This window comes from Schistocerca cancellata, chromosome 5 (genome assembly GCF_023864275.1).
Source record: "Schistocerca cancellata isolate TAMUIC-IGC-003103 chromosome 5, iqSchCanc2.1, whole genome shotgun sequence".
Taxonomy (NCBI): domain Eukaryota; kingdom Metazoa; phylum Arthropoda; class Insecta; order Orthoptera; family Acrididae; genus Schistocerca; species Schistocerca cancellata.
In genome coordinates, this window is record NC_064630.1 from 385048616 (window position 1) to 385075336 (window position 26721).

General features: G+C 41.1%; 1 protein-coding gene across 1 annotated transcript in view; it reads left to right on the plus strand.

Moving 5' to 3' along the window:
* The window catches only part of LOC126188557 (uncharacterized), a 162061-nt gene that overhangs the window by 117612 nt on the left and 17728 nt on the right, over positions 1-26721 (plus strand). Inside the window, exons 5-6 of the mRNA XM_049930157.1 lie at positions 8534-8649; positions 19416-19582. Of these exons, the coding sequence (XP_049786114.1) occupies positions 8534-8649; positions 19416-19582 (283 nt within the window). The remainder of the gene's footprint in view (positions 1-8533; positions 8650-19415; positions 19583-26721) is intronic.

The following is a 26721-nucleotide window of genomic DNA, read 5'->3' on the forward strand; positions in this document are numbered from 1 at the left end:
CATACTTCACATACGATCAGAATAACTTTGGATTTTCTGCCAGGTTTCGATACAAAGTTTCGTTGTGGAAACTGTTGTAGGCATCTCGCATTGAAGTCCGCGCTAAATTTCGAGCTTCTGTAAAAGATCGTCAATCTTGGGGATTTTGCGTCTGATTAAATTTGGCATGTTTGTTTCGTTGTTTCTGCAAGAGTGTTCTAACCCGTTTTGTGTAGCAAGGAGGATCAGCTCCGTCGTTTGTTAATTTGTTTGGTATAAATCTCTCAATTGCTGCCGATACTATTTCTTTGAATTTAAGCCACATCTGGTCTACATTTATATTATTTCAGTGGAGATTGTCATTTGGAATGAGTGGAGATTGTCCCTTAGGAAGGCATCAAGTGAATTTTTGTCTGCTTTTTTGAATGGGTATATTTTTCGCTTATTTTTCGAGGATCTGGGGATTACAATATTCAATCTTGCTAGGACAGCCCTGTGTTCACTAATCCCTGAATCGGTTTTGATGCTCGTTATTAATTCAGGATTATTTGTTGCTAAGAGGTCGAGTGTGTTTTCACAACCGTTTACTATTCGCGTGGGCTCATGAATTAATTGCTCGAGATAATTTTCAGAGAATGCGTTTAGCACAATTTCGGATAATATTTTATGCGTAACTCTGGAATTAAACATGTTTTTTGCCAACGTATCGAGGGTAAATTAAAGTCACCACCAACTATTATCGTATAATTCGGGTGCGTGTTTGTAATCAAACTCAAGTTTTCTTTGAACCTTTCAGCAATTGTATCATCTGAATTGGGAGGTCGGTAAAAGGATTCAATTATTATTTTATTCCGGTTGCCAAACAGATAATTGCAGCATCGAAGAAGAAATCATGGGAAGACTTTGGAAACAGGTTGGAGACTATGGGTCAAGCTGCTGGAAAACCATTCTGGAGTGTGATTAGCAGTCTTCGAAAGGGAGGTAAGAAGGAAATGACAAGTATTTTGGACAGGTCAGGAAAACTGCTGGTGAATCCTGTGGATGCCTTGGCCAGATGGAGGGAATATTTTGAAGAGTTGCTCAATGTAGGTGAAAATGCGATCAGTAATGTTTCAGATTTTGAGGTAGAATGGGATAGGAATGATGATGGAAATAGCATCACATTTGAGGAAGTGGAAAAAATGGTCAATAGATTGCAGTGCAATAAAGCGGCTGGGGTGGATGAAATTAAGTCGGAACTCATCAAATACAGTGGAATGTCAGGTCTTAAATGGCTACACAGGATAATTGAAATGGCCTGGGAGTCGGGACAGGTTCCATCAGACTGGACAAAAGCAGTAATCACACCAATCTTTAAACATGGAAACAGAAAAGATTGTAACAACTACAGAGGTATCTCTTTAATCAGCGTTGTGGGTGAAATCTTCTCAGGTATTGTTGAAAGGAAAGTGCGAGTATTAGTTGAGGACCAATTGGATGAAAATCAGTGTGGGTTTAGGCCTCTTAGAGGTTGTCAGGACCAGATCTTTAGCTTACGGCAAATAATGGAGAAGTGTTATGAGTGGAACAGGGAATTGTATCTATGCTTTATAGATCTAGAAAAGGCATATGACCGGGTTCCTAGGAGGAAGTTATTGTCTGTTCTACAAGATTATGGAATAGGAGGCAAACTTTTGCAAGCAATTAAAGGTCTTTACATGGATAGTCAGGCAGCAGTTAGAGTTGACGGTAAATTGAGTTCATGGTTCAGAGTAGTTTCAGGGGTAAGACAAGGCTGCAACCTGTCCCCATTGTTGTTCATATTATTTATGGATCATATGTTGAAAACAATAGACTGGCTTGGTGAGATTAAGATATGTGAACACAAAATAAGCAGTCTTGCATATGCGGATGACTTAGTTGTGATGGCAGATTCGATTGAAAGTTTGCAAAGTAATATTTCAGAGCTAGATCAGAAATGTAAGGACTATGGTATGAAGATTAGCATCTCCAAAACGAAAGTAATGTCAGTGGGAAAGAAATATAAACGGACTGAGTGCCAAATAGGAGGTACAAAGTTAGAACAGGTGGACGGTTTCAAGTACTTAGGATGCATATTCTCACAGGACGGCAACATAGTGAAAGAACTGGAAGCGAGGTGTAGCAAAGCTAATGCAGTGAGCGCTCAGCTACGATCTACTCTCTTCTGCAAGAAGGAAGTCAGTACCAAGACAAAGTTATCTGTGCACCGTTCAATCTTTCGACCAACTTTGTTGCATGGGAGCGAAAGCTGGGTGGATTCAGGTTACCTTATCAACAAGGTTGAGGTTACGGATATGAAAGTAGCTAGGATGATTGCAGGTACTAGTAGATGGGAACAATGGCAGGAGGGTGTCCACAATGAGGAAATCAAAGAAAAACTGGGAATGAACTCTATAGATTTAGCAGTCAGGGCGAACAGGCTTAGATGGTGGGGTCATGTTACACGCATGGGAGAAGCAAGGTTACCCAAGAGACTCATGGATTCAGCAGTAGAGGGTAGGAGGAGTCGGGGCAGACCGAGGAGAAGGTACCTGGATTCGGTTAAGAATGATTTTGAAGTAATAGGTATAACATCAGAAGAGGCACCAATGTTAGCACTGAATAGGGGATCATGGAGGAACTGTATAAGGGGGGCTATGCTCCAGACTGAACGCTGAAAGGCATAATCAGTCTTAAATGATGATGATGATGATGATGGTTGCCAACAATGACCTCTGCCCATAACTCACAGGAAGTATCTACTTCAAATTTGCGATAAGTTAAACTACTTCTGACAGCAACAAACACGCCTCCGCCAACCGTGTTTAGCCTATCCTTTCGGAACACCTTTAGGATCTACGCAAAAATTTCGGCTGAGCTTATATCCCGCTTTAGCCAGCTTTCAGTGCCTATAACGATTTGAGCATCAGTGTTTTCTATTAGCGCTTGGAGCTCTTTCCCAACACAGCCACGAAAATTTTCAACTGTTGTACCAATGGTTCCTGTATCTACGTTTTTCCTGTGTGACTGAAGCCCTTCATGTGTTTTCCCGGGACCATCTATCCTAAAACACCGCCCAGTCCACACCACACAGCCCCGGCTACCCGTGTAGCCGCCTCCTGCGTATAGTGGACACCTGACCTATTCAGCGGACTATGCTGCAAATGGTCAGCTCTGCTTTCAAGCGAGACTGGCAGCCTTTACCACTTCTGTTACCCGCTCGAAATCAGAGAGAATCTCTTCTGATCCAAAGTTGGTACCGACGTGAGCAACCATCTGCAGCTGGCTGCACCCTGTGCTATTCATGGCATCCGGGAGGACCCTTTCCACATCTGGAATGACTCCACCCGGTGAGCACACGGAGTGCACATTGGATATCTTAACCTATTGGTTTGAAGAATACTCTGGACGGTTCGAACGAATGATTTGGCCAGCAATCGAACACTTGTGGGGTATAATCTAGAGATCAGTTCGTACATAAAATCCTGCACCGGCAACACTTTCATCATTATGGACGGCTATGGAGGCAGTATGGCTCAACATTTTTGCACGGGATTTCCAACGACCTGTTGAGTCCATGCCATGCCGAGTTGCTGCACTGTGCTGGGCAAAAGAAAGTCCGACACGTCGTGAGGAGGTATCTCATGACTTTAGTCATCTGAGTGTATTGTTTCGTAACTAATGAAAACAAGGCATCAGTTCAGAAGAACAATGTTTAACGAAAGAATGCAGGTGGTTACATCCTGATCGTTACCACAAGGGGTTTTGTTAAGCACACCAATGTTCGAAATATAAAAAAAATGATAATAAGTTAATGACACACTCTGTGTAGCAATTAATTTGAATAATTAAGTAGTTGAATGAAATTAGATTGCATAGTAATTACAGTCACCAGATCAGAAACGAGCCCGCATCTCGTGGTCGTGCGGTAGCGTTCTCGCTTCCCACGCCCGGGTTCCCGGGTTCGATTCCCGGCGGGGTCAGGGATTTTCTCTGCCTCGTGATGGCTGGGTGTTGTGTGCTGTCCTTAGGTTAGTTAGGTTTAAGTAGTTCTAAGTTCTAGGGGACTGATGACCATAGATGTTAAGTCCCATAGTGCTCAGAGCCATTCAGAAACGAGCAAAATTGACGTGACTTCGAATCATGTAATAACTGGGAGTGGATAATAACGCAGCAGATAAACAAAATGCGCTAGCGCGAGCTTACATGTCGAAGACACGTTAACAACGATGCTAATTTGGAATACACTGATAGTAGGCGAGGATTTACTAATCTGATGCGAATCACCTCGTCTATCTCTCCTGCATCGATCTTTCGCCTTAGAGTAGCACCCTCAATTATATATTGTATAAAGGGTGTATAAAAAGCCGGATGTGAAAATTCAGAGATTTATTCTTGACAGCAAATTATTATAAGAAGTTCATATTGCAATGCCATTCCTCCTTTTATATTACTGCTAATTTAGAAAATTTGCAAGCATAATAATTAACGTCTGTTGGGATTTGGGAGAAATGGAGGAACTTACGAGGCAATATTGACCCTACGACAGCTTAATCAAAGGCGAACTACGTTTATAGCATTTGTAGACTTAGGAAAAGCTTTGATGGTGTTGACTGGAATATTCGCTTTGAAGTTCTGAAGGCAGCCCGAGTAAAATACGGGGAGCGAAAGGCTTATTTGCAGTCTGTACAGAAACCAGACGGCAATTATCATTCGAGTGGCATGAAAGGGAAACAGTGGTTGAGAAGGGACTGAGACAGTATTGTAACCTAACCCCAATGTTATTCAGTGTGTACATTGAGCAGACAGTAAATAAAAACCAAAGATGAATATTAGAGTAATAATTAAAGTTCAGGGAGAAGAAATAAAAACTAAGATTTGCCATTGACATTGTAATTCTGTCAGAGACAGCAAAGAACTTGGGAGAGCAGTTGAATGGAATGGACAGTGTCTTGGAAGGGGGGTATAAGATGAACATCAACAAAAGCAAAACAAGAATAAGGGAATGTAGTCGAGTTAAGTGCTGACGAATTAAATGCTGACAGAATTAGTTAGGAAACGAGACACTTAAGGTGGTAGACTAGTTCTGATATTTGGACAGCAAAATATCTGATGATGGCCGGAGTAGAGAGGAGATAAAATCTGACTGACAATGGCAAGAAAAGCGTTTCTGAAAAAAGAAATTTCTTAACATTTGATACAGATGTAAGTGTTAGAAAGTCTTTTCAGAAAATATCTGCATTGAGAGTAGCTATTTATGGAAGTGAAACAGAAACGGTAGATCATGTAACTATTGAGGAGGTATACACATTCTGAGATATCAAGGAATCACCAATTTCGTATTAGAGTGAAGTGCCATGGCGGAGGTGGGGAGGGGGGTTAAGATTGTAGAGGGAGACCAGGAGATGAGCAGAATAAACAGATCCAGAAGGATGTATGTGGCAGTAGTTTTTAGGAGATAAGGCATTTGAACAGGATAGAGAAGCGTAGAGAGCTGCATCAAACCAGGCTTTGGACTGAAGACCACAACAACAAAAATAATTAGCTCAATTATTGTCTATATGCTGATTAGTATTAAGATGACTGTGTATGCCCTGAGGCTTTCGGACTAACAAAGAAAAAGAAACGGTCGCCAACAGATCCAGCAACAACTGATCTTTAATAGTATACAAAGACCTTATGAGTTTTGCACTAATATTCATGATTATGTACCATCCTAATAAAAGTTATCATCTCCATCCAAATACACATACCTTCAATCACGAAATCGATAGTCCTTTTCCTAAAAACACAATTACTTACAGTAGCACGTGCGCTTGCTAAAGGGAGAAACTGCTAGTCTCTACTTTAAATCGTGTAACCATAAGTAATGAAATGATTCAATTTTTTTGATTTAACCACCATAATGGTTCTGTTAAGGGTAGCTAAATAGCTAACAAGTGTAAAGTCTAGCAAAACAAGTGTCTATTGTATTATCTGCAATAATACAATTTTCAGTAACTATTCCTGTTCACTGAATTAATCAGTTGCAAAGAATGACTGAAATACCACTAGTGAAAACTTTGCGAAGGCAAATGGCCTTCATGGCAGTGTTAACTGGAGTTCAGATCATATTCCATGCACTGGTCCAAAAAAGAGAGATCACTTGCTCGATATCGTCTTTCGTCCATCATCCAGAACGTACTTGTATTTTTGTATATTGTTTACGTATGACTGTTATTATTATTATTATTGGAGCTTTTCCAGCAGGGCCGGTAAGAAATATGACTAGGCTCCTTTAATTAACGAAAAATAAGGAGAAATGATTCAACATTAGATAAATTTCATCATAGTCAATAATATGCATTTTTCTGCCAAATACTTTTATTGCACAACTTTATCTATTATGAGAGAGAGTTCTGTCACTACTCATAAACTGAGGTAAAGAATACGGTTAAATCCGTTTGATGTAAAATAGAAAGGCAGTGCACTTACGTCGCTCATGTGGAGTGTTATAATTACGATATCTTGTTAGAGTGGTTATTTTATTGAAATGTGGCTTCAGTAATGCTTCACAAGTGATTAGGCGTCGTGACAGCGGTCACCGTTACTAATGGCCACACCACCCAAAGAAGTAGCCTTCGTTCATTCCCAGTTTTTCAGTTGCATTTCACGTTAAGAGGCCACAGGCTGCAGCGTCCAGTATTGTGCACTAAGCTATCAACAACACATAGGTATAAGTAATATATCCTGTCTGACAGTCTTTACATTGTGAAATCACTTCAAATACACTGTCTTTGATGATCCCGCAACATGTCTGTTCACTCATTGTCTAGAAATCATCTGTGTTTCAGCTGTGCTTCACGAGTGCCTTGCGCTAAAATTAACCTCAAAGGGATAATTCACAGCGATTGTTCTTGTCTGTTCTACCCGCATTGCGCCAAAAGAATACATTGCACAAAAACTAAATCACATTATTATCCAAAATTCCTCTCTCGCCTTATAATAATTTCAAATACATTTTTAAATTATCCACACTATTACATTAAACAAAGTAGTTTTGCAAATACGTAAAAGAATTAGATACAATTATATTAAATTTAAATCCTTTACACCTTTGTCAGAAGCTGTTATGATGACAGGTAGAACTACGCAAGGCGTGCAGCCGCCTATCGTTAGTTCGCGGAAAACAGAACAGTGGTTACGTTGTCTGGCAGCTAGATATTGCGAGCATGTAACTTTTGTCATCATCGCTCCCGTGCCTGATTAATTCATCAGACGCCTTTATTTCTCGTGCCGTGCCCAGATAGTGCAGTGGAATAGTTTTGGCATATCAGGGTAGATGTCTTCGCGAAGCATAGCAATATGAGCATTGGTCCAAAAATCATTCGTTAGTGAGGTATGAAAGAAATTCCCTGTAGTCACTCTTGATAGTGTAATTTACGTCAAATGTGCATTATTGCTCGGTTTCTTGTTTGCTGTTGTCATGGTGTTTGCATTGTATGTTGTGATTGTCATTGGTTATATTTTAAAGTAACTTCCATCAAAAAATGTGACAACGATTATTCCCTGTAGTGATGCCTGATTGTGCAATTTACCTCAAATGTGCATTTTTACTTGCTTTCTTGTTTACTGTTGTCATGGTGTTTGCATTGTATGTGTGATTGTCATTGGTTCTATTTTAAAGGAACTTCCATCAAAACAGATCACAACAAATCACAACGATTATTCACTGTCAGAAATGATGGATATGCACTACATGTACGCGATGTCTCAGGACGAATTAGTTTAAGTTCCGGCGGGAGAGGATGAATTCGGCATAAGGTGCATGGAATATAGGATATGGGTTTAGTAGCTGGGCGGTTACCCGTACTGGTGATTATCGGATAGGATACTAGGAATGGGTTTTCCAGTTTATGTATTGGATGCGAAGGTGCACCAACAAGAGAAGGAGTTGTGGGGAGTACATCATTTGTTATCAGATGCGATTTGGGAGAATTTAGGCAGCACGGAAGGTGAGGCAGACTGCACGTTTTCTCAGGATTTCTACGTTTTTATAGATTTTAGTGGAAATTGAGATCCAGGCAATGTTGGCATAAGTTAGAATGAGATAAATGAGCGATCTGTAGGTGAGGATGATGGCAGGAAGATGTAGACCCGAGGTGCGGCCTTTAGTAGCTGTAGACTGTTTTGGGTTTTGTGGTGGATTGTAACTTTCTTTGTTTTCTGTCAAGGGTTAGTCTTAAATTCTGTGTTAGTCCGAGGGATGAATTGGTTGTAGATGGGGTGGTGGAAATCTGGACGAGTCGTACGTCCAAAGATGGCAGCTTGGCTTTTTTGCGGATTTACTTGAAGCTGATACTCGACCAGGAGATTCAAGTAGCGTTGGTGGAAGATCTGGGCTGTGTGGTATGCCGCTGCGAGCTGTTCACGACACGTAAATATTTCACATGGCTATGTTTCACAGATAGCTACCAGTATTGGTCTAATATTGTCTGGTGTTAGCATGTTTTTAATTAGCTCTCGCTACTTGGTGTTTACCCTTTGGTTGTTAAGCCCAGACTGTATGTTGCAGAGGCTACTCGATGCCGGCGCGGCCGCTCACTCGAAGGAAACGCGCAGCGACGAGGACGGCCCCGCAGCAACGTGGGTTCTCCAGAGAGCAGACACCTGCCAGCAACGCCAGCACAGGTCAGAGCCCAGCTACCGACTACGCTAGTTGTGAACTGAATTCGATATACATTTTATGTTAATAAGAAGAGAATTTCTGTCGCCACGGTGAGTAGTATAGTTCAAAATCTTGTAGTGTTTTTCCTTACACTGATTCGACGCAGCTCTCTACACTAGTCAGCCCTGTGCAACCCTATACATCTCAGTGTAACTGCTGCACTCTGCATGAAACTGAACGTGCTTACTGTAGTCAACCATTTTACATTTTCCAGCTCTCCCGTTCCCACACCTACAGCAACTCGAATCTCATGGTCGAGTAGTGTATAACGTGGAAATTCCAAGCAAATCTACGGATAAACCAAGTTACCATCTTTGGACACACCACTCGGGGCTTACGTCGTTCAGATTTTGACCAGCCCATCCATCTAACCAACAAGTTAAAGTATTTAGGAATAGCTCTTGATAGAAAACTGACATGGAATTCACACTTCCTTACCATCCAACACAAAGATCAAAACCGACTAAAACTACTAAAAGTATCAACAGGCTAAACCTGGGGCTGTATACCTGTACCATTATCCTCACCTATAAATTCCTCATCAGCTCCATCTTATGTTCATGTTGCGTAGATTTCCACCTCCCCTAATTTTTTTAAATCTCTTGAAATGTATGAAATGTATCTGAAATGAATATAAAGAGAGAAAGAGGGATTTTGGATAATACTGTGATTTAGTATTTGCCCAATGTATTCCTTTGGAGTAATGCTGGTGGAACAATTAACATTGTTGTAAATTATCTGTTTGAGGCGAATTTTGGTGTAAGGCTGTCGTGAAGGACAGCTTACGAGGGAATGGACGTGAAGTATTGTTGAGATAGAAATCATTTATACGTAGATAATGACTGAACAGACTCGTTTCTGGATCTTCCAAGACAGTCTATCTGAAACGATCTCACAATGTACGCGCATTTCTCCTCGCCACCTAACTTGCCCAACTGGGATCTTATAACAGTCCATTCACTACCCACACGTTTTTCTCTCCCCGGAGCGCCTTCGGATCCGATACATCAACCACAAAACCCAGTCCTGGCATCCAATGTCCTATCCAGGAATCACTGATCCAGGTACCCTATTGATTCTTCACATCCATTTCCCACCCTCCGTGCACCTTTGTGCCTTATGCATCTTCTCTTGTCGGCACTTCAGTCAACTTCACAACCCAACAATGAAACTCGACCCAAGATAGACGCTTCTTTCCAGGCCTAGTCACATTGCTCCACCTCCTCCATCTCAACGACTTTTAATTGCTACCTGCGGTTTTGACAGGACCCTGTAGTCATACTCATCATTCCACATCCGTCATGAACATCATAATTTTCGTACACCACCATCATACCATTCCTCCTTGACAGCGTTAAAATTACGTACGGTCAGTGATTATATTTTAACCGTAGTGTAAAAACGTCTAAAAAGTTTTAAAAATGATAAAAATTGTCCATAAATGTATTTTTTAAAAAAAGTTATTTATTGTCATCTGTTTTGTGTCTCTTAAAACCTCTTTTAAATATGTATAGTCATCGGAAGAGACCTATTTTATCCTTTGCCAGCATGCCCCTCTGTGGTAAATTCTAAATAACAATATAAAAAGAAGAAGCGATGTCTTGATCCCTTTAAAAATACTTAGCCTCCACACGTCCCTTCGTTACCAAACTATCGATTCCTTGGTGCCTCACCACCTTATGCCTTCTTTTGGTCTAGCTGTGCTTCTCCAGTCTGTTAAATATTTACTCATTAGTTATCTGCTATATCCATCTAATTTTCACCCTTTTCCTGCGGCATCACACATCAGAAGCTTCTGTTCTCTCCGTGTCAGAACCAGAACTGTGTAACGTCCGTGCCTAACCTTGGTGCAAGACCAAACTCCAGACAAACACCTTCGGAAAAATTTCCCAACATTCATTTTTATAGTCGATGTCAACAATATTTTTCTTATTCAGCAATTCTTTTCTCGCTGTGGGTAGTGCGCATTTTATATTCTCTTCACTTTCAACCGCCGTCAGTTGTTCTGCCGCCCAAATAGCAAGACCCACCTACTTCTGCAAGTGTCTCAGATCTTGGTCCTTAGCATCAACTGATTTAATTCGCCTTTAAACCATCACACTTGTTTAATTTTGTTGTTATTCATCTATCAACCTCTATTCTGAACATTGTCTATACCATTCTACTAATCTTCCATGACCATTGTCATTTTGACAGTGCGACAACGTCATCGACAAACTTGCAAGTGTTTACATAATATTTTCCCTACACTTTGAGTCACCTGCACTTTCCTCTGTGTGACAGATTGAATAACGGAGGGGATTGGCTACAATCCTTCCTCACACCCTCCAAAACCATTGGTTTCCTTTAATGCTCTTCGATTCTTATAACTGCAGTCTAGTTTCTGAATAAGTCTTAAATAACCATCCCTTCCTGTATTTTATCTCTACCACCTCAAGAATTTGAAAGAGTGTTTTTCACTTAGCATTTGTCGACATTTTATTGGAGGTAAAAGTCGTAGACCTGATATTGGTAGTCAGTGTGACAGAGAAGAATGGATTGGCTGAAACGTTCAATACCAATGCATTGCTCACAATCAGATAGTAGATGGCCATCATATGGTCAACAACGGGTATATTCAGTGTTTTGTTATAGCTTTTCTTTGTGTTCACGTTGTTTTAATTCCTTTTCGCTCGGCAGATCAACATTTCTGGTGAATCTTATTCTTTTCTGGCAGCCTTGAATCTTCTGCCTGAAAATTTTTCTGTTTACTGAATGGAGTTGTGCACGGCTCAGCACTCATTTGAGTGTACAGATCTATGTTATTGATTCAAGTTTAGTTTGAGAGAGAATTTCGTACAATTTCACAACCTGGTTAGTTAATCTGGTTATTTCCATTACTTTAATATGCTCACAGAATTTTAACATGCATTTTTTTGTGTCTGAATAAATGTTGGTGTACTTTTCAATTTGTTTTTTGAGTCTGTATGGTCCTTCTTTAATACAGGGTGTTTCAAAAAGAACTTTACAACTTTAAAACTTCATATAAATTTACTGAAAGAATATATAGAGCTGGATTTAGCGTTGTTTTGCAGGGAAACGCATACGTTTCTTACCTTAAACTAAAGATGTTGTGTGTGCCTTTCGTTGGTTATCCTGCACACATCCCACCGGAAGTCAATTTCTTCTCAAACTCGCTGTAGCATTGCAGGTGTAACTTACACAGTGGCGGCGTAAATTCTTGCTCTAAGTTGAGTTAGAGAAGCCGGCACAGGAGGTACAGACACGATATCCCTGATGAATCCGCAAAGAGAAAATCGAGTGGTGTCAAGTCCGTGGAACGTGGGGGCCATGCATTTGGCGCATCACGGCCAATCCATTGTCCTGGAAAATGGTCTCTGAGAAAATCCCGGATGCCATCCAGGCAGTGGGGTGGCGCACCATCTTGCATGAAGTAAACATTTCGTTCTTGGTCATCCTCATCGATCTGTGGCATCAAAAATTGTTGTAACGTGTCTAGGTACTCTATCCCATTGATGGTTCTCTCACGGAAAAAAAGGGGCCTTACGCTTTGTTTTAGCTCAATGCACAAAAAATGTTCAGTTTAGGGCTATCACGAACATGTTGCAATGTTTGATGTGGATTTTCACTGCCCCAAGTCCTATAGTTATCTGTGTTAACTTTGCCACTTAGAAAAGATAATTTTGTCCAAAAAATGTTCATCCTCATGTAATCGATTTATCATATCCTTACAAAAGCTCTTGCGAGCAATTTTATCAGTGTTTTTTATTCCAGAATGAGATTTTCACTCTGCAGCGGAGTGTGCGCTGATATGAATCTTCCTGGCAGATTAAAACTGTGTGCCGGACTTAGACTCGAACTCGGTACCTTTGCCTTTCGCGGGCAAGTGCTCTACCATTTGAGCTACCCAAACACGACTCACGCCCCGTCCTCACAGCTTTACTTCAGCCCGTACCTCGTCTCATACTTTCCAAACTGCTTCTGTGAAGTTTGAAAAGTAGGAGACGAGGTACTAGCTGAAGTAAAGCTGTGAGGACGGGGCGTGAGTAATGCTTGGGTAGCTCAGATGGTAGAGCACTTGCTCGCGAAAGGCAAAGGTCCCGAGTTCTAGTCTCGGTCCGGCACACAGTTTTAATCTGCCAGGAATTTTCACTGTCTTTTATTGCTTGTACGATCGTCAACCTGTACTGTTCCAAATGCAAACGGTTTCTCAACACACGCCAAATAGTCGTCTGTGGGATTTTCAGTTCGCGAGATGCACGTCTGGTCGATTTCGTAGGGCTCTTGACTAAACGTTGTCTCACTCGCTCAACAACGTCGTCAGATGTGCTTGGACGACCTGATGATTTCCTAGTTTTACCGAGCACCCTGTTTCTAAAAAACATTTATGTCACTCAAAAATTGCAGGCTTACTAAGAGGATCTTTAGCGTACTTGGTACGGCAATTACGCGGAACTGTTGTCGCTGACTTCGATTCTTCAATGCAAAACACACAGATCGCACGGTCGGGTCCAGTGAAGGCAGCCTTCTTTGACTCAAGTGACAGTAGCGCTCCTTGCGATGCGATTCGGCACTAGAGCGTACACGAGATAAGACTTGATGTATTTCCCTACAAACTGACACTACAGTCACCTCTACAGGTACCATGAATTAATTTATATGAATTTTTGAAGCTGTAAAGTCCTTTTTGAAGCACCCTGTATAATTTTGGCTTATATTTGCGTAATTATTTTTCGTTCTCTCCCTCTGAATTCTGCAGTCTCTCCCTTTCTATTTTAAATTAGCGTTTCATCGCCATCAGGACGGTCTGGTTTGGAGATTGTCTTATAGTGGCTGGCTTTTGTGTAATGAGAGATTCATTTCTTTTTGTGGCTACCTTTCTTAAGCTTGAAAGTTGTTTCCGTTTTGCAACTAACGAATTTTGTTCCAGTGTTCTTCTTGGCCAGTTTCTTGTGTAATTTCGATTAAGTTCATGAACAGAGAACCTCTCTTAATTTTCCCGTATGTATATTTTTTGAACTGTTACTAGATGTGTATTTGTTTTTTCGACTGATATTTGATGCCTTACTCTTTTAATATCGAATATAGATTTAAGTGATAGGAAGTCTTTTCTGAAGCTCCTTGTATGGAGTGTAACCAGGTATGGAAGTGAAACATGGGTGACAAACAGTTTAGATAAGAAGAGATTATATGATACTGAAATGTGGTGCTACAGAGGAATGCTAAAGGTCATTTGGGTAGATAACGTGACTTAAGAGGTACTGAAGAGAATTGGGGAGAAAAGAAATAGGAGGCAAAACCTGGCTAGTAGAAGGGATCGGTTGATATGGAAAATTCTGAAACATCAAGGGATCATTAGTGTACTGTTGGAGGGAAGTGTGGAGGGTAAATACCTTAGAGGGAAGCCAAGAGGGGAATACTGTAGGGAGGTTCAGAAGAATGTAGGCAGCAGTAATTTTTCGGAGAAGAGGAGGCTTGCACAGCGTAAGGTACATGGAGAATGAGCCGTGCGCGGTTCGTGTTCAGGCCATTTATTGTTTCCAGAATGAGATTTTCACTCTGCAGCGGAGTGTGCGCTGATATGAAACTTCCTGGCAGATTAAAACTGTGTGTCCGACCGGGACTCGAACTCGGGACCTTTGCCTTCGCGTGCAAGTGCTCTACCATCTGAGCTACGAAGCACGACTCACGCCCGCTACTCAAAGCTTTACTTCTGCCAGTATCTCGTCTCCTACCTTCCAAACTTTACAGAAGCTCTCCTGGGAACCTTGCAGAACTAGCACTCCTGAAAGAAAGGATATTGCAGAGACATGGCTTAGCCACAGCCTGGCGAGATACTGGCAGAAGTAAAGCTGCGAGTACCGGGCGTGAGTCGTGCTTCGCCTTCGCGCGCAAGTGCTCTACCATCTGAGCTACGAAGCACGACTCACGCCCGGTACTCAGAGCTTTACTTCTGCCAGTATCTCGTCTCCTACCTTCCAAACTTTACAGAAGCTCTCCTGGGAACCTTGCAGAACTAGCACTCCTGAAAGAAAGGATATTGCAGAGACATGGCTTAGCCACAGCCTGGCGAGATACTGGCAGAAATAAAGCTGCGAGTACCGGGCGTGAGTCGTGCTTCGATAGCTCAGATGGTAGAGCACTTGCCCGCGAAAGGCAAAGGTCCCGAGTTCGAGTCTCGGTCGGGTACACAGTTTTAATCTGCCAGGAAGTTTCATTTATCGTTTGTCATCTTCTGTCACAGTACTGCTGCCTCGTTTTCTTATTCCATTTACTGGCGTCACTAACTTCTGCCTTACTTGCCTGTGAGTGGCAGCAGCAGCGCTTATCGATAAGTGCACTGTCGTACCATCTCTGGAACGACCGATAGTATTTCCGGATCGTTGTGTGTCTGGAAGTGAGTTGGAGACGGACCAGCAGTGCAGTTGGGGAGGAAGCAGCGTCGGGCACCGAGCGCCAGAGATGTGGATAGCCAGTACCTGCCGACCGCTGGCGACACGCATGTACTGTCCGACTGAAGAAGACTGGAGCGGCAACGACCATTGGTTGGCCGTTCGGTCGGTCATCTCATCGGCCGGCGTGCATCTGATCTTTTGACCTTTTCCGGGTGTTGGGCAGTTGGTTGGTTGGCTCAGAGCAGCGAAGAAGTCTCCGTGGCGCGTAGTCAGGCCGAAGCCGCTGGCAGCGTGCACGCGTGGTTGGAGTTGTGAGGCGCTTCTATCGAGGGTTACGAAGTTCGTCGCCCACCGATCCTGGACACTAAATTTGAGCGCTCACTTGACCTACTATCAAGCCTCAACTGCTATCACATCTCCTCGTTTGATCCTGGTTGTCGCTTTCTGGGAGATTCCTGCGAGCATCGACGTGTGTTCATTGAAGTCGGCTAGAATTGCAGCCGTCTTCTTGTGTGGTGTTTAACTTCATTTAATTCATTCCTTCATTAATGAAGTGTACCAGCGGTATCTTCTGCCTTGTGGCCGTTGGCGTTCCGGTGACCTGTCCTGGTCGTTGACGTAGTTTTTGGCAGTGTATTTTCCTCGTCGTGTTGATGCTGTCCAGCACGGCGTGTAGTTCGACAGCTGAGGTGTTGTTGGTACTTTTAGGCGTTTATTCTGACTTGGCTGGATTGGGCACCAGTATCCAGAACGATGTTCTGTTGACACCTTGATGTCGTTTTGCTGGTCTGGCGGAGCAGAACTGATCTTGATGGTTGGTTCGTCGGCTGGCTTTCGGTTGGGTTGACTTCCGATTAAGAGGTTGTCAGTCTGGCTGCCTGTCTCACCTAAACGTGCGTTAGGTAGAAAATCCGAAGAAATTCTGGTCGTATGTAAGGTACACAAGCGACAAGACACAGTCAATACCTTCGCTGCGCAGTGCCGATGGTGCTGTTACCGACGACTATGCCGCTAAAGTGGAGTTATTGAACGCAGTTTTCCGAAAGTCCTTCACCAGGGAAGACGAATGGAATATTCCAGAATTTGAAAATCGAACAGCTACTAGCATGAGTTTCTTAGAAGTAGATACCTTAGGGGTTGCGAAGCAACTCAAATCGCTTGATACGGGCAAGTCTTCAGGTCCAGATTGTATACCGATTAGGTTCCTTTCAGATTACGCTGATACAATAGCTCCCTACTTAGCAATCATATACAACCGCTCGCTCACCGATAGATCTGTACCTACAGATTGGAAAATTGCGCAGGTCGCACCAGTGTTTAAGAAGGGTAGTAGGAGTAATCCATCGAACTACAGACCTATATCATTGACGTCGGTTTGCAGTAGGGTTTTGGAGCATATACTGTATTCATACATTATGAATCACCCCGAAGGGAACGATCTATTGATACGTAATCTGCATGGTTTCAGAAAACATCGTTCTTGTGCAACGCAGCTAGCTCTTTATTCGCAAGAAGTAATGGCCGCTATCGACAGGGGATCTCAAGTTGATTCCGTATTTCTAGATATCCGGAAAGCTTTTGACACCGTTCCTCACAAGCTACTTCTAATCAAGTTGCGGGCCTATGGGGTATCGTCTCAGTTGTGCGACTGGATTCGTGATTTTGCTGTCAGGAAGGTCGCAGTTTTTAGTAATAGACGGCAAATCATCGAGTAAAACTGAAGTGATATCAGGTGTTCCCCAGGGAAGCGTCCTGGGACCTCTTTGTTCCTGATCTATATAAATGACCTGGGTGACAATCTGAGCAGTTCTCTTAGGTTGTTCGCAAGATGATGCTGTAATTTACCGTTTAGTAAGGTCATCCGAAGACCAGTATCAGTTGCAAAGCGATTTAGAAAAGATTGCTGTATGGTGTGGCAGGTGGCAGTTGACGCTAAATAACGAAAAGTGTGAGGTGATCCACATGATTTTCAAAAGAAATCCGTTGGAATTGGATTACTCGATAAATAGTACAATTCTCAAGTCTGTCAATTCAACTAAGTACCTGGGTGTTAAAATTACGAACAACTTCAGTTGGAAAGACCACGTAGATAATATTGTGGGGAAGGTGAGTCAAAGGTTGCGTGCGTTTCATTGGCAGGACACTTAGAAGATGCAACAAGTCCACTAAAGAGACAGCTTACACTACACTCGTTCGTCCTCTGTTAGAATATTGCTGCGCGGTGTGGGATCCTTACCAGGTGGGATTGACGGAGGACATCGAAAGGGTGCAAAAAAGGGCAGCTCGTTTGGTATTATCACGTAATAGGGGAGAGAGTGTGGCAGATATGATACGCGAGTTGGGATGGAAGTCATTAAAGCAAAGACGTTTTTCGTCGCGGCGAGATCTATTTACGAAATTTCAGTCACCAACTTTCTCTTTCGAATGCGAAAATATTTTGTTGAGCCCAACCTACATAGGTAGGAATGATCATCAAAATAAAATAAGAGAAATCAGAGCTCGAACAGAAAGGTTTAGGTGTTCGTTTTTCCCGCGCGCTATTCGGGAGTGGAATGGTAGAGAGATGGTATGATTGTGGTTCGACGAACCCTCTGCCATGCACTTAAATGTGAATTGCAGAGTAATCATGTAGATGTAGATGTAGTATTACTTTCCCAGGCCGACCCTTGGAATCTTTTGAGCGCCGCTCCTTGTGTTTTACATACTGATTTCCTTTTTAGTCTTAAGTACTTTTTGTGGCCTTCAGCCGAGTTTTAGCTTATTAAAATTTCAAGGCTTTTCTTCTTAGGCCTTAAGCCGTAAAAAATTGTTTCTTGTTTAGTATGTGGCCTTCAGCCTAGTTTCAGCCTTTCAAAATTAAAATTGAAAATTCCTTGTGCCTAGGCTTAAAGCTGTAAATTGGTTTCAAGTTCGTATGTGGCCTTCAGCCGAGTTTTCAGCCTTTTCAAATCAAAAGCTGAAAAATTTTGTCTAGACCTTAAGCCGTAAGAAATATTTTCTAGTTTTTATATGGCCTTGAGCCGAGTTTTCCAGCTTAAATTAAAAATTGGAAATTTCTTTGTTTGGGCTTTAAGCCGTAAGATTGTTTGGTTTTCGTATGTTACCTTCAGCCGAGAGTTATGTGAAGCATTTTAGGATGAAGCCTTTAGCATATTTTAGTTGAAATTTAGAAGCTCTTCCTTTTAGGCCTTTAGCTGTAAAATCGTTTTTTGCATGGTGTGTGGCCTTCGCAGAGTTTTAATCTCTCTTAAATTAAAAATTCAAAATCCTTGTCTTGCCCTTAAGTCATAAGATTGTTATTCTTTAACGTGAGGCCTTCAGCCGAGTTTTACATGAAATATTTTAAGATAAGGCCTTCAGCCTTCTCAAATTGAAAGCTCTTCTTCCTAGGCCTGAAGCCGTTAAATTGTTTTGTTGATATGCGGCCTTCAGCCGAATTTTCAGCCTATTTAGAGTAAACTTTGAAAACCTCTGTCTCGGCTTTAAGCTGTAACACTGTTCCTGATTAATGTGAGACCTTAAGCCGAGTTCTATGGGAAAAATTTAAGCTAAGGCTTTGAGCCTATTTATATCTAAGAAAAAAACTTGAAGTGAAACCTCCAGAAGAACTCCTGTACCTCAACTCCTTGTTTAGGCCTTGTGGCTTGGATTTTCGATGTGGCCTTCAGCCGATCTAAGTTATATCAAAGGAGGTCTTTCGTTAAAACGTTGAGAGTTTTGATTCTTGCTTGTGTAATTGTGTGTTTTAAGAAATAAAGTTTATATATTGAGTGCAACTGGCAGTAACCTATTTTGGCCACTTTCCACAAATATAACCGATACGCTCTGTCCTGCTAGCCCAGGGATTTCAGAGAGCTGCATCAAACCAGTCTTCAGACTGAAGTCAACAACAGCGAGAATCTCTCTGCTGTTTTTACGCTGTTGGAATGTCCTGACATAGAATGTCCTGTGGGAAATCTAACTATTCTACCCTAATATGTGTTCTTCCTAATTTGTCTGGGTCGTCGATTTTAAGCTCTATTTTTGTTTTCACCACTCTTGGATTCTGTTTGGTAGGAGACAGTTAAAAATTAATGGTTAGGGGCTTTAATGTTGTTTCGCTCCTACTGTAATTTCAAAATATTCTAAAATTTCTTACCTGAATTTTACGTTAGATTTCGTATAATTTAGTGTACCACTAATAATTGTAGTGGTTTTGGGATTGAGACCTCGTTCTTTTAGAATGTGGAAGAGACACTTCGGGTCCTTTGAGTGCACGTATGTGTGTATTTATTTGTAGGTAGTGTTTGTGCTGGGGACTTACGGGATCTGAGCCAGTGTGTTTTCTTTCACAGGCAGTGGTAGCCAAAGCCCAGGCAGGCTGTCGGTGCAGTGCCTGGAGCTGTCGGCGACGCAGCAGCGGGTGAGGGCTGGCGCCGCCTGCCTGCTCGAACCTCGCGTCGTGCTGTCTGCCGCCAGGGCCTCTCGCAACAGGGGCTCGCGCCAGGCAGCGCAGGCCCAGGTAGGCCAACCCACACAATCACTGAAGCACGCCTCGCTGAGAACGGACGAATGCAAGGCGAGGCAGCTAGCGTGGGGACCACACGGACTGGCCCTCCTGTGGGATATTCGATAACGATAGAAGGTGAAAGAATAAATTAAAATTCGTGCCACCTCCAGGACGTGAACCAAGGACTCCTGCTTACTAGCCACATACCCCAGTCCTTACACCACCATAACGTTGTGGCTAGCAATTTTGAATGGACTACTTAAGCGAACGTCCTCCCTAGCATAAACTTCAAACCTTCAACCCATTTTTCCCATTCTCACATGATCACTATCACCAACGCTCTTCGGCACTAGAATAGCACACGAGCTTTATACCTAAGGGGGACATGCTGTCTGTACCACAGACATCTGTGGTAACCACAACGCAACAGTGGTGTAATGGCTAGCATATCTGTGTAGTATGTCCCACTGCGGACACAAATTTTCATTCATTGCTTCAGCCTCTATCCTTGTCAAAGATAAATTTGAGTTATATATATCTGCAAAAACGTAATTCCAACAGATTTATATGATATTGCTGACAGCTGTATTGCAATGTCCACACATATTAATGTGACCACCGTCAGAAGCGCGAATAACAAGCTTTGCAATGCGGATCTCTGCAGGACGTGTAGGAAGAGAGTCAGTGAGTTTGGGGAAGTACCGACAGGGATGCGGAGCCATGCCGTGTCCAGGGCCTTGGGCAGCTGCATTAGGTTTCTCGATTGAGTATCCATGGTACAAACAGGCCGATTGTGGTGGTCCGACAGATTCTCTATTTCGTTTAAATCCTGGGAGATTGGTGACTAGGGAAGTACGGTAAATTCATTCTCGTTCTCTTAGAACTACACACGTACTCTATGATCTGTGTGATACATTGCATTGACCGGCAGTCTTAGAAGCACGCACGTACACTGTGAGCTGTGTGATACGTTGCATTGACCGGCTGACAGGTGCAACAGTTCACAGTGAAAACAAACTCATGTAGGGGTGGACGTGGTCCCCAAGGATATATGCGCACTTATGTTGATCCATTGTGCTTCGAGAATCCCTTCCTCATAGATGTATGTTTGTGATGATCTGTTGTGTCTTCCATTGTGCCTCTGGTCTGGACCCTTCTGATGATTGTTGCAGGGTGTTTGTTTTCAGACTTGTGACGCGGCACATGTCAACAGCCATCTATCTAGTGGAGCATAAAACGTGATTCATCTGAAGATGTTACCTGTCGGCACTCAGTGGACGCACATTGATGTGACTGTACCATGTATAAGCTCAATGTTTTAAATTCGCCAAATAGTATACAGGGAGTTAAAAAAACTATTTCGTATTTGGAGAGGCGGTAAAGGGGACATGAACAATACAAAGCGTCTAGTAAACATACGCTGCAAAATGCATACGTTACGAGCTATGAACACTTTTTCATCTTCGCTACTCTGAAACACAGCTCTTTTAATGTGAGCTCTGTAGTGCTACAACGATGAAAATTAATATTACCACAATGTCAAACCTTATTTTCATGATTTAAAGAAGTATTCATGCTTTTAAAAATGTAATTATAATTTTATTATTTTGATTTTTTGTGCTCAGTGTGTCAAAGACTTTCTAGTGCACGGAATAAATTAGCATTGTCTGTACTACGAAACTATATATGATTGTTAAGGGTTAAGCATGTAATAATTCGATGTAAGACATTTTGTTGAGTCTGAATTTTGTTCTCGTACTGGTCGGTAGAGAAGGAAAAGTTCCTTAATCGATGTGAAGGTATAAAGGCTGTAAAAAGGAGAGAGAGAGAGAAGGTAAATACAAGTTATTCAAAACAAATATCTCTAAAGTGTAACGTCTTGTGGTTTCCTATAACTAAAAATTGCAAGGTCTAATCTGAGCCTGTCCTGAATAACAGCGAAGAATATTCATATTATAATATATTTTCTTCGTTTGATCACTGTTGTGATTCGCATGTTTCTTTTTGTTACGCGACACGTTATGAATATTTTCATTATACGCGCAAAAATGCACACAGCTTTAATCTAACCTGCATCTTTCGGAAACGATAACTTTTAATCAGTACAAATACGCAAATACCGTCTAAATTGCAACCGTGATCGCAAAAGTGTTTCCTGGACCAAATAATTCTTATAAAATGTGTGTTCTCCAAAGCGAGCAGCATTGCACTATCGCTGAATCGCAACAATCGAAAGAGTAAAAACAGTGCTTAAATAAAATTGCCACCTTTTAATAATTATTATTATGCTGTTAAATAAATAAATAGCAATTCAGTGGCTATCCAATTAATAAACAGAGAGGGCAATTCAGCTCTTTGCTTCTACCAACAACTTACAAAATGCTGTAAAAAATGAGGACACATTTCTGTGTTAGTCTTCATGGATTTAGCATGCAGTAAACATCTGTTAGCATTATTACTGTAATCAGCATACACAGTTTCGTCTATGTGCTGCACACACATTAGCTCTACTGGAACTAGTTTGTGTTACGACAAATTTCTGAAAACCTTTAACAGTGTAGTTTTATCTTGAATTTCCCAGCTTACTAGAAGCCTGTTATTTCATACCGGAAATGGCAGACATGATGTTCTGTTATAGTCTGGCAAATTGAATCAACTGGAGATTGTATGAAATAGCAAGCACATTATATTAGAGGCTCTGCTGTTTCACAGTAACGGAAGTATGTGTTCTAGTTTGTTTAATCATTTGTTTAATGAATTCTATAGGTGTTCGCAATAGAAAAACATGCAACAGAAGAAATGTCTTTCACAATAGTATCATTAGGGGTAAACTCACAGATTTTTATTTTATTTGAGAATTTAGTATATTTGGTACATGGACATCCATGTTTCTCAATAGTAAACTGCAAAATAACAGTGTCCTAACTCTAGCCATTTTTGGTACATTCAGGTTTGAAGGCTTAAGGGGGCGTATGCCGTCATTAGTTAGGCATAATTTCCCTATTTTCAGATATATGCTACTTAATAATGAGTTCACTTACAGACCTCAGTTTTTTGTCCATCAATTATGTAGACCACTTTGTTGGTATAATTTATAAAAACTGAGATATATCATTCAAATTGTTTATGAAAAATGTTGAAACACACACTTTCTGAAGGTTGTACTCTAAGTTCGTGATTTTTTTAAAAAAACTCGGACCTTCATACAATGAAGGATTACAGACCTGAGTGAGTTAGTGCACCGTAACTTTTAAGTTTCAGTATTAAGAATAAACAATAATGAAAAGGAGTTCGTATTGCAATTAATACTTATAACCTTCACTTAAAATGATTCAATTGGGAAAAATGGTGAAATGTAACGAAATTCCAAGTTCTTGGGGGAGGGGGCGGGGGGGTTGTTGGGGTGGGGGGGTCGGATTACGTGAACAATTGAATATTAGCTTGATGTTATGCTGAAATATTTATATACCTGAAATAAGTATATGTCACCGTATTTGTGAATCCAATCTGAAAAGATATTTAACAGTGAATTACAACATACACATCAAGAAAAGTGATTGACACTATTTTCAACTCTCACCCATTTACAGCTCTGGTCTACAGGTCAATCACATATACATTTTTCAAAAAAGTTAAGGGAACACATGTTTCACTGTCCTCCATGTTAAATCTATTTTGACACAGACGTTATCTGTGACCTTATTACATGTTTGAGAATTTCGCATTCAGTCAATGCGACAATTAAAATGATTCTCTATGTATTGGCTGTATTATGTGTTAGTGTCAGGCGACCCGCAGAAGGAAGAGCTTACCGGTGTCCCATTGTTTTGTAGTGAAGTATACGGATGGCAGTTGTCACTTGTATTCAACCAAAAACATGCAATGCGACTTATTAATGTAGTACAATTTGCAAGAGCGGTCTATTTCATCCAAAAAGGATGGATTTTCGGTCGTGTTTCTATACGAGAAAGAACTGTATGATCCATCCTGTTCGAGTACCTCGAGTGACACACATCAACTGGCAACTTCGCCACCGGCGAAAAGTGTTATTTACAGACGAGTCCAGATATCCTCTGACGCAAAGTTATGACCCTGTGTAGAGACTCGTGGTGAGTTGTACCAGTCAAATGTTTCCCAGGAAATCGACAGATTGTGGAATGGCTGACATTGAGTCCCGACATAAACCCCGTCTTGCATATGTGGGGCGTGGTTGACAGAGGTATTCCTTCTCTTCCTGTTCCACCACAGACTCTCCAAGAACTCGCTCGGCTCTCACTGAAGAATGGGAACGGACACCATATGGTAACCTCCATATACGGAGTATGCTATGTAGGTGCCAGGCAGTGATAAACGCGATAAGCCCTGCGGGGGGCATACACGTTACTGAAGTTCTCGAAGTCCAACGGAAAGCACCGACGATGATGGAATGAATTATTGTTTCAACTTTGTTTTCGACGCCTGTTGGGCATTTTACTTCTTTTTATGCAAACGATTGCACCTAAGATTGCTACTAGATTTGTAAATATTTCAGCTAAACGATTCCGTGGTCAGGTCATAGAAGTTCGTCCAATTTGATGTTTATTTCAAATGGAGTCATCTTTAAGTGAAGGTGAGAACTATTAATTGCAGTACTACAAGCTTTTTTGTATTATTGATACTTAATAATGGAAGCAAAGAGTTACTGTGCATAAGGTGAGCTCTGTATTGCTTTCTTTACGTAGTTAGATTTTAAAAAAATCATGATTTTAGAGCACAGCCTGGAAAAAGTCTGTGTTCCAAAATTTTTCATAAAACATATGAATGTTGTACTCTAATTTGTATACATTACATCAAATTAGTGGCCAACGTACTTGAAACATGAAAAATCTGGGATCTATTTGTGAACTCACTACTAAATATCAGATATCTGAAAATAGGGATACTGATGTCTGATTAATGACAGAGTATATATCCTTGAGACTTTAACCTGAATTTATCAGAAACGGTTAGAGTTAGGATAGTGCTCTTAAGAAATATAGATACTCATTTACAAATATGAATAAAATTCTTTTATGGTCACTGGTAACTTTGTCACCCCTTATGAGATGATATAGAATAACCCAATAGCGGACATGAGTAACTGCTCATAGTTCTTAAAGTATGCATTTTAAAGCCCATATTTACGGGATGCTTTTTTCTTGTTTTGATGCATACTACCACCTCTCAATATATGGGATACTTTTTTATCAACCTTTATATACGGATAAATCATTCGACAAAAATCGCACTTGAAGAGCAGATGATTTCCAGTCAATATTAGGTACTAACATTTGCAGTACTTCAAGATAATCGCCGGTAGTTCAGACTGTTACGTAAAAGTCTTGTAATCGCAAAGTTTGTAATTCGTATCTACCATGTGACAACATTTTTTCCTTAAATTTCTTATTTATTAAAAATCCTAATAAGTATTGACTCAAAATTTTAAATACAAGTAAGATTTCTTTATTTTTACTTACTAATTTGCACGAGACTGCAAGTGTTCGCAATGAAGTAAAATATGGTAAAACAATGTGCAACATCAAATACAAAATAAAATAGTTTTTATTTGTAGAGACTGAACAGTATTATTATTCTTCTTCTTACTTCATTTTCGTAGCCTGATCTCGTATCTTTACGGAGTCAGCATGTTATTTTGCATTTGCCAACGTTAGTGGCACTGGGCGACCAGATACTCTTCCTGTTACGAAACTGTACAGTATTAATGATGTATATAATTTTTTTCGAATTGAACAATAAGGCATTCGTTAATTTGTTTTCATACAACCAGCAGTTAAAAATAAAATACGTTTTATTTAAAAAAAATACGTGTAAGATTTTTTGATTAACATTTCTATGTGTTAATAAATATGGAATTTAAATGAGAGTAAGAAAAAACTGCTGCTAGAAAGATTCTGCCCAGGAACTACACGATTTTTTGAGAACTGTGTCTTACTGCAATAGGAAACTAACGTCCGGCCAACCGAGCGAGGTGGCGCAGTGGTTAGACACTGGACTCGCATTCGAGAGGACGACGGTTCAATCCCGCGTCCGGCCATCCTGATTTAGGTTTTCCGTGATTTCCCTAAATTGCTCCAGTCAAATGCCGGGATGGTTTCTTTCGAAGGGCACGGCCGACTTCCTTCCCCATCCTTCCCTAATCCGATGAGACCGATGGCCGCGCTGTCTGGTCTCCTTCCACAAACAACCCAACCCAATGTCCGACAACTGAGTTAAGTATGAAGAAAATCGAAGGGGGCCAGGCAGCCTTTAGAATGATCACTCAAGATTTGTACAGAACGGGCAAATACTGTATTTCGAGCTGCAATTTTCACCCAGTTATAGTGCACAATGCGGTGGATTTTCTGAACCACTTCATTTTAAATCCAACTCTAATTACGGATTGCACTGACACGGATGAAGGTTTATCAAGTTCCCAATTATCCGGCTGCGAATTTTCCGGGTTGCGGCTTATTTGTGTATGGTTCTGCGATATAAAAAAGGAAACCTGAAGTATTCTGTTATAATTAGAATGAATATTTTTGTTTTCAATAAAGAATTCTGTTTGTGAAGGCTAAATGATGAAAACATGAGCGACTGGTTCAGTAGCGATCTCCATGACCGGGATCTGAACAGCTAAGTGACACGGATGTAGCGAATGAAGTGTGTTCGGTAGACGAACGGAGTGGATACGAGGAGATCGAGAAATCTGTTGTCATATACACCAAGGCGCTGAAATGTTTTCGTTTGTTGTTAGAATATGCAGGAAAAAATTCGCTTAACTATAACCGATGCTCTGACTCTCCCAAAAATGTGCTGTCTTCATGAAAAATCTGGATGGATAAAGGACAGAAAAATTACATGGTTGTTTTCGAAAAATGAAATGAAAGCAAGTCATAATGAATACTACGTTTTAAGATTAAATTCGTAAATAAACTGTAATTTTACGGCGAAAACGCTTAAGTAATAAACTACACTTTCATACGTGACATGTGGCACTAGGTGAATTTTGGATTATCCCTGTTTTTATGTTACCCGTGCAGTCTCGGGTCTGCATTAATTCGGATAATCCAGAGCTTGCTGCATACAATAAGATTTATTTGAAGAATTAGTTGCCCAATGAGACAGTCACCCCC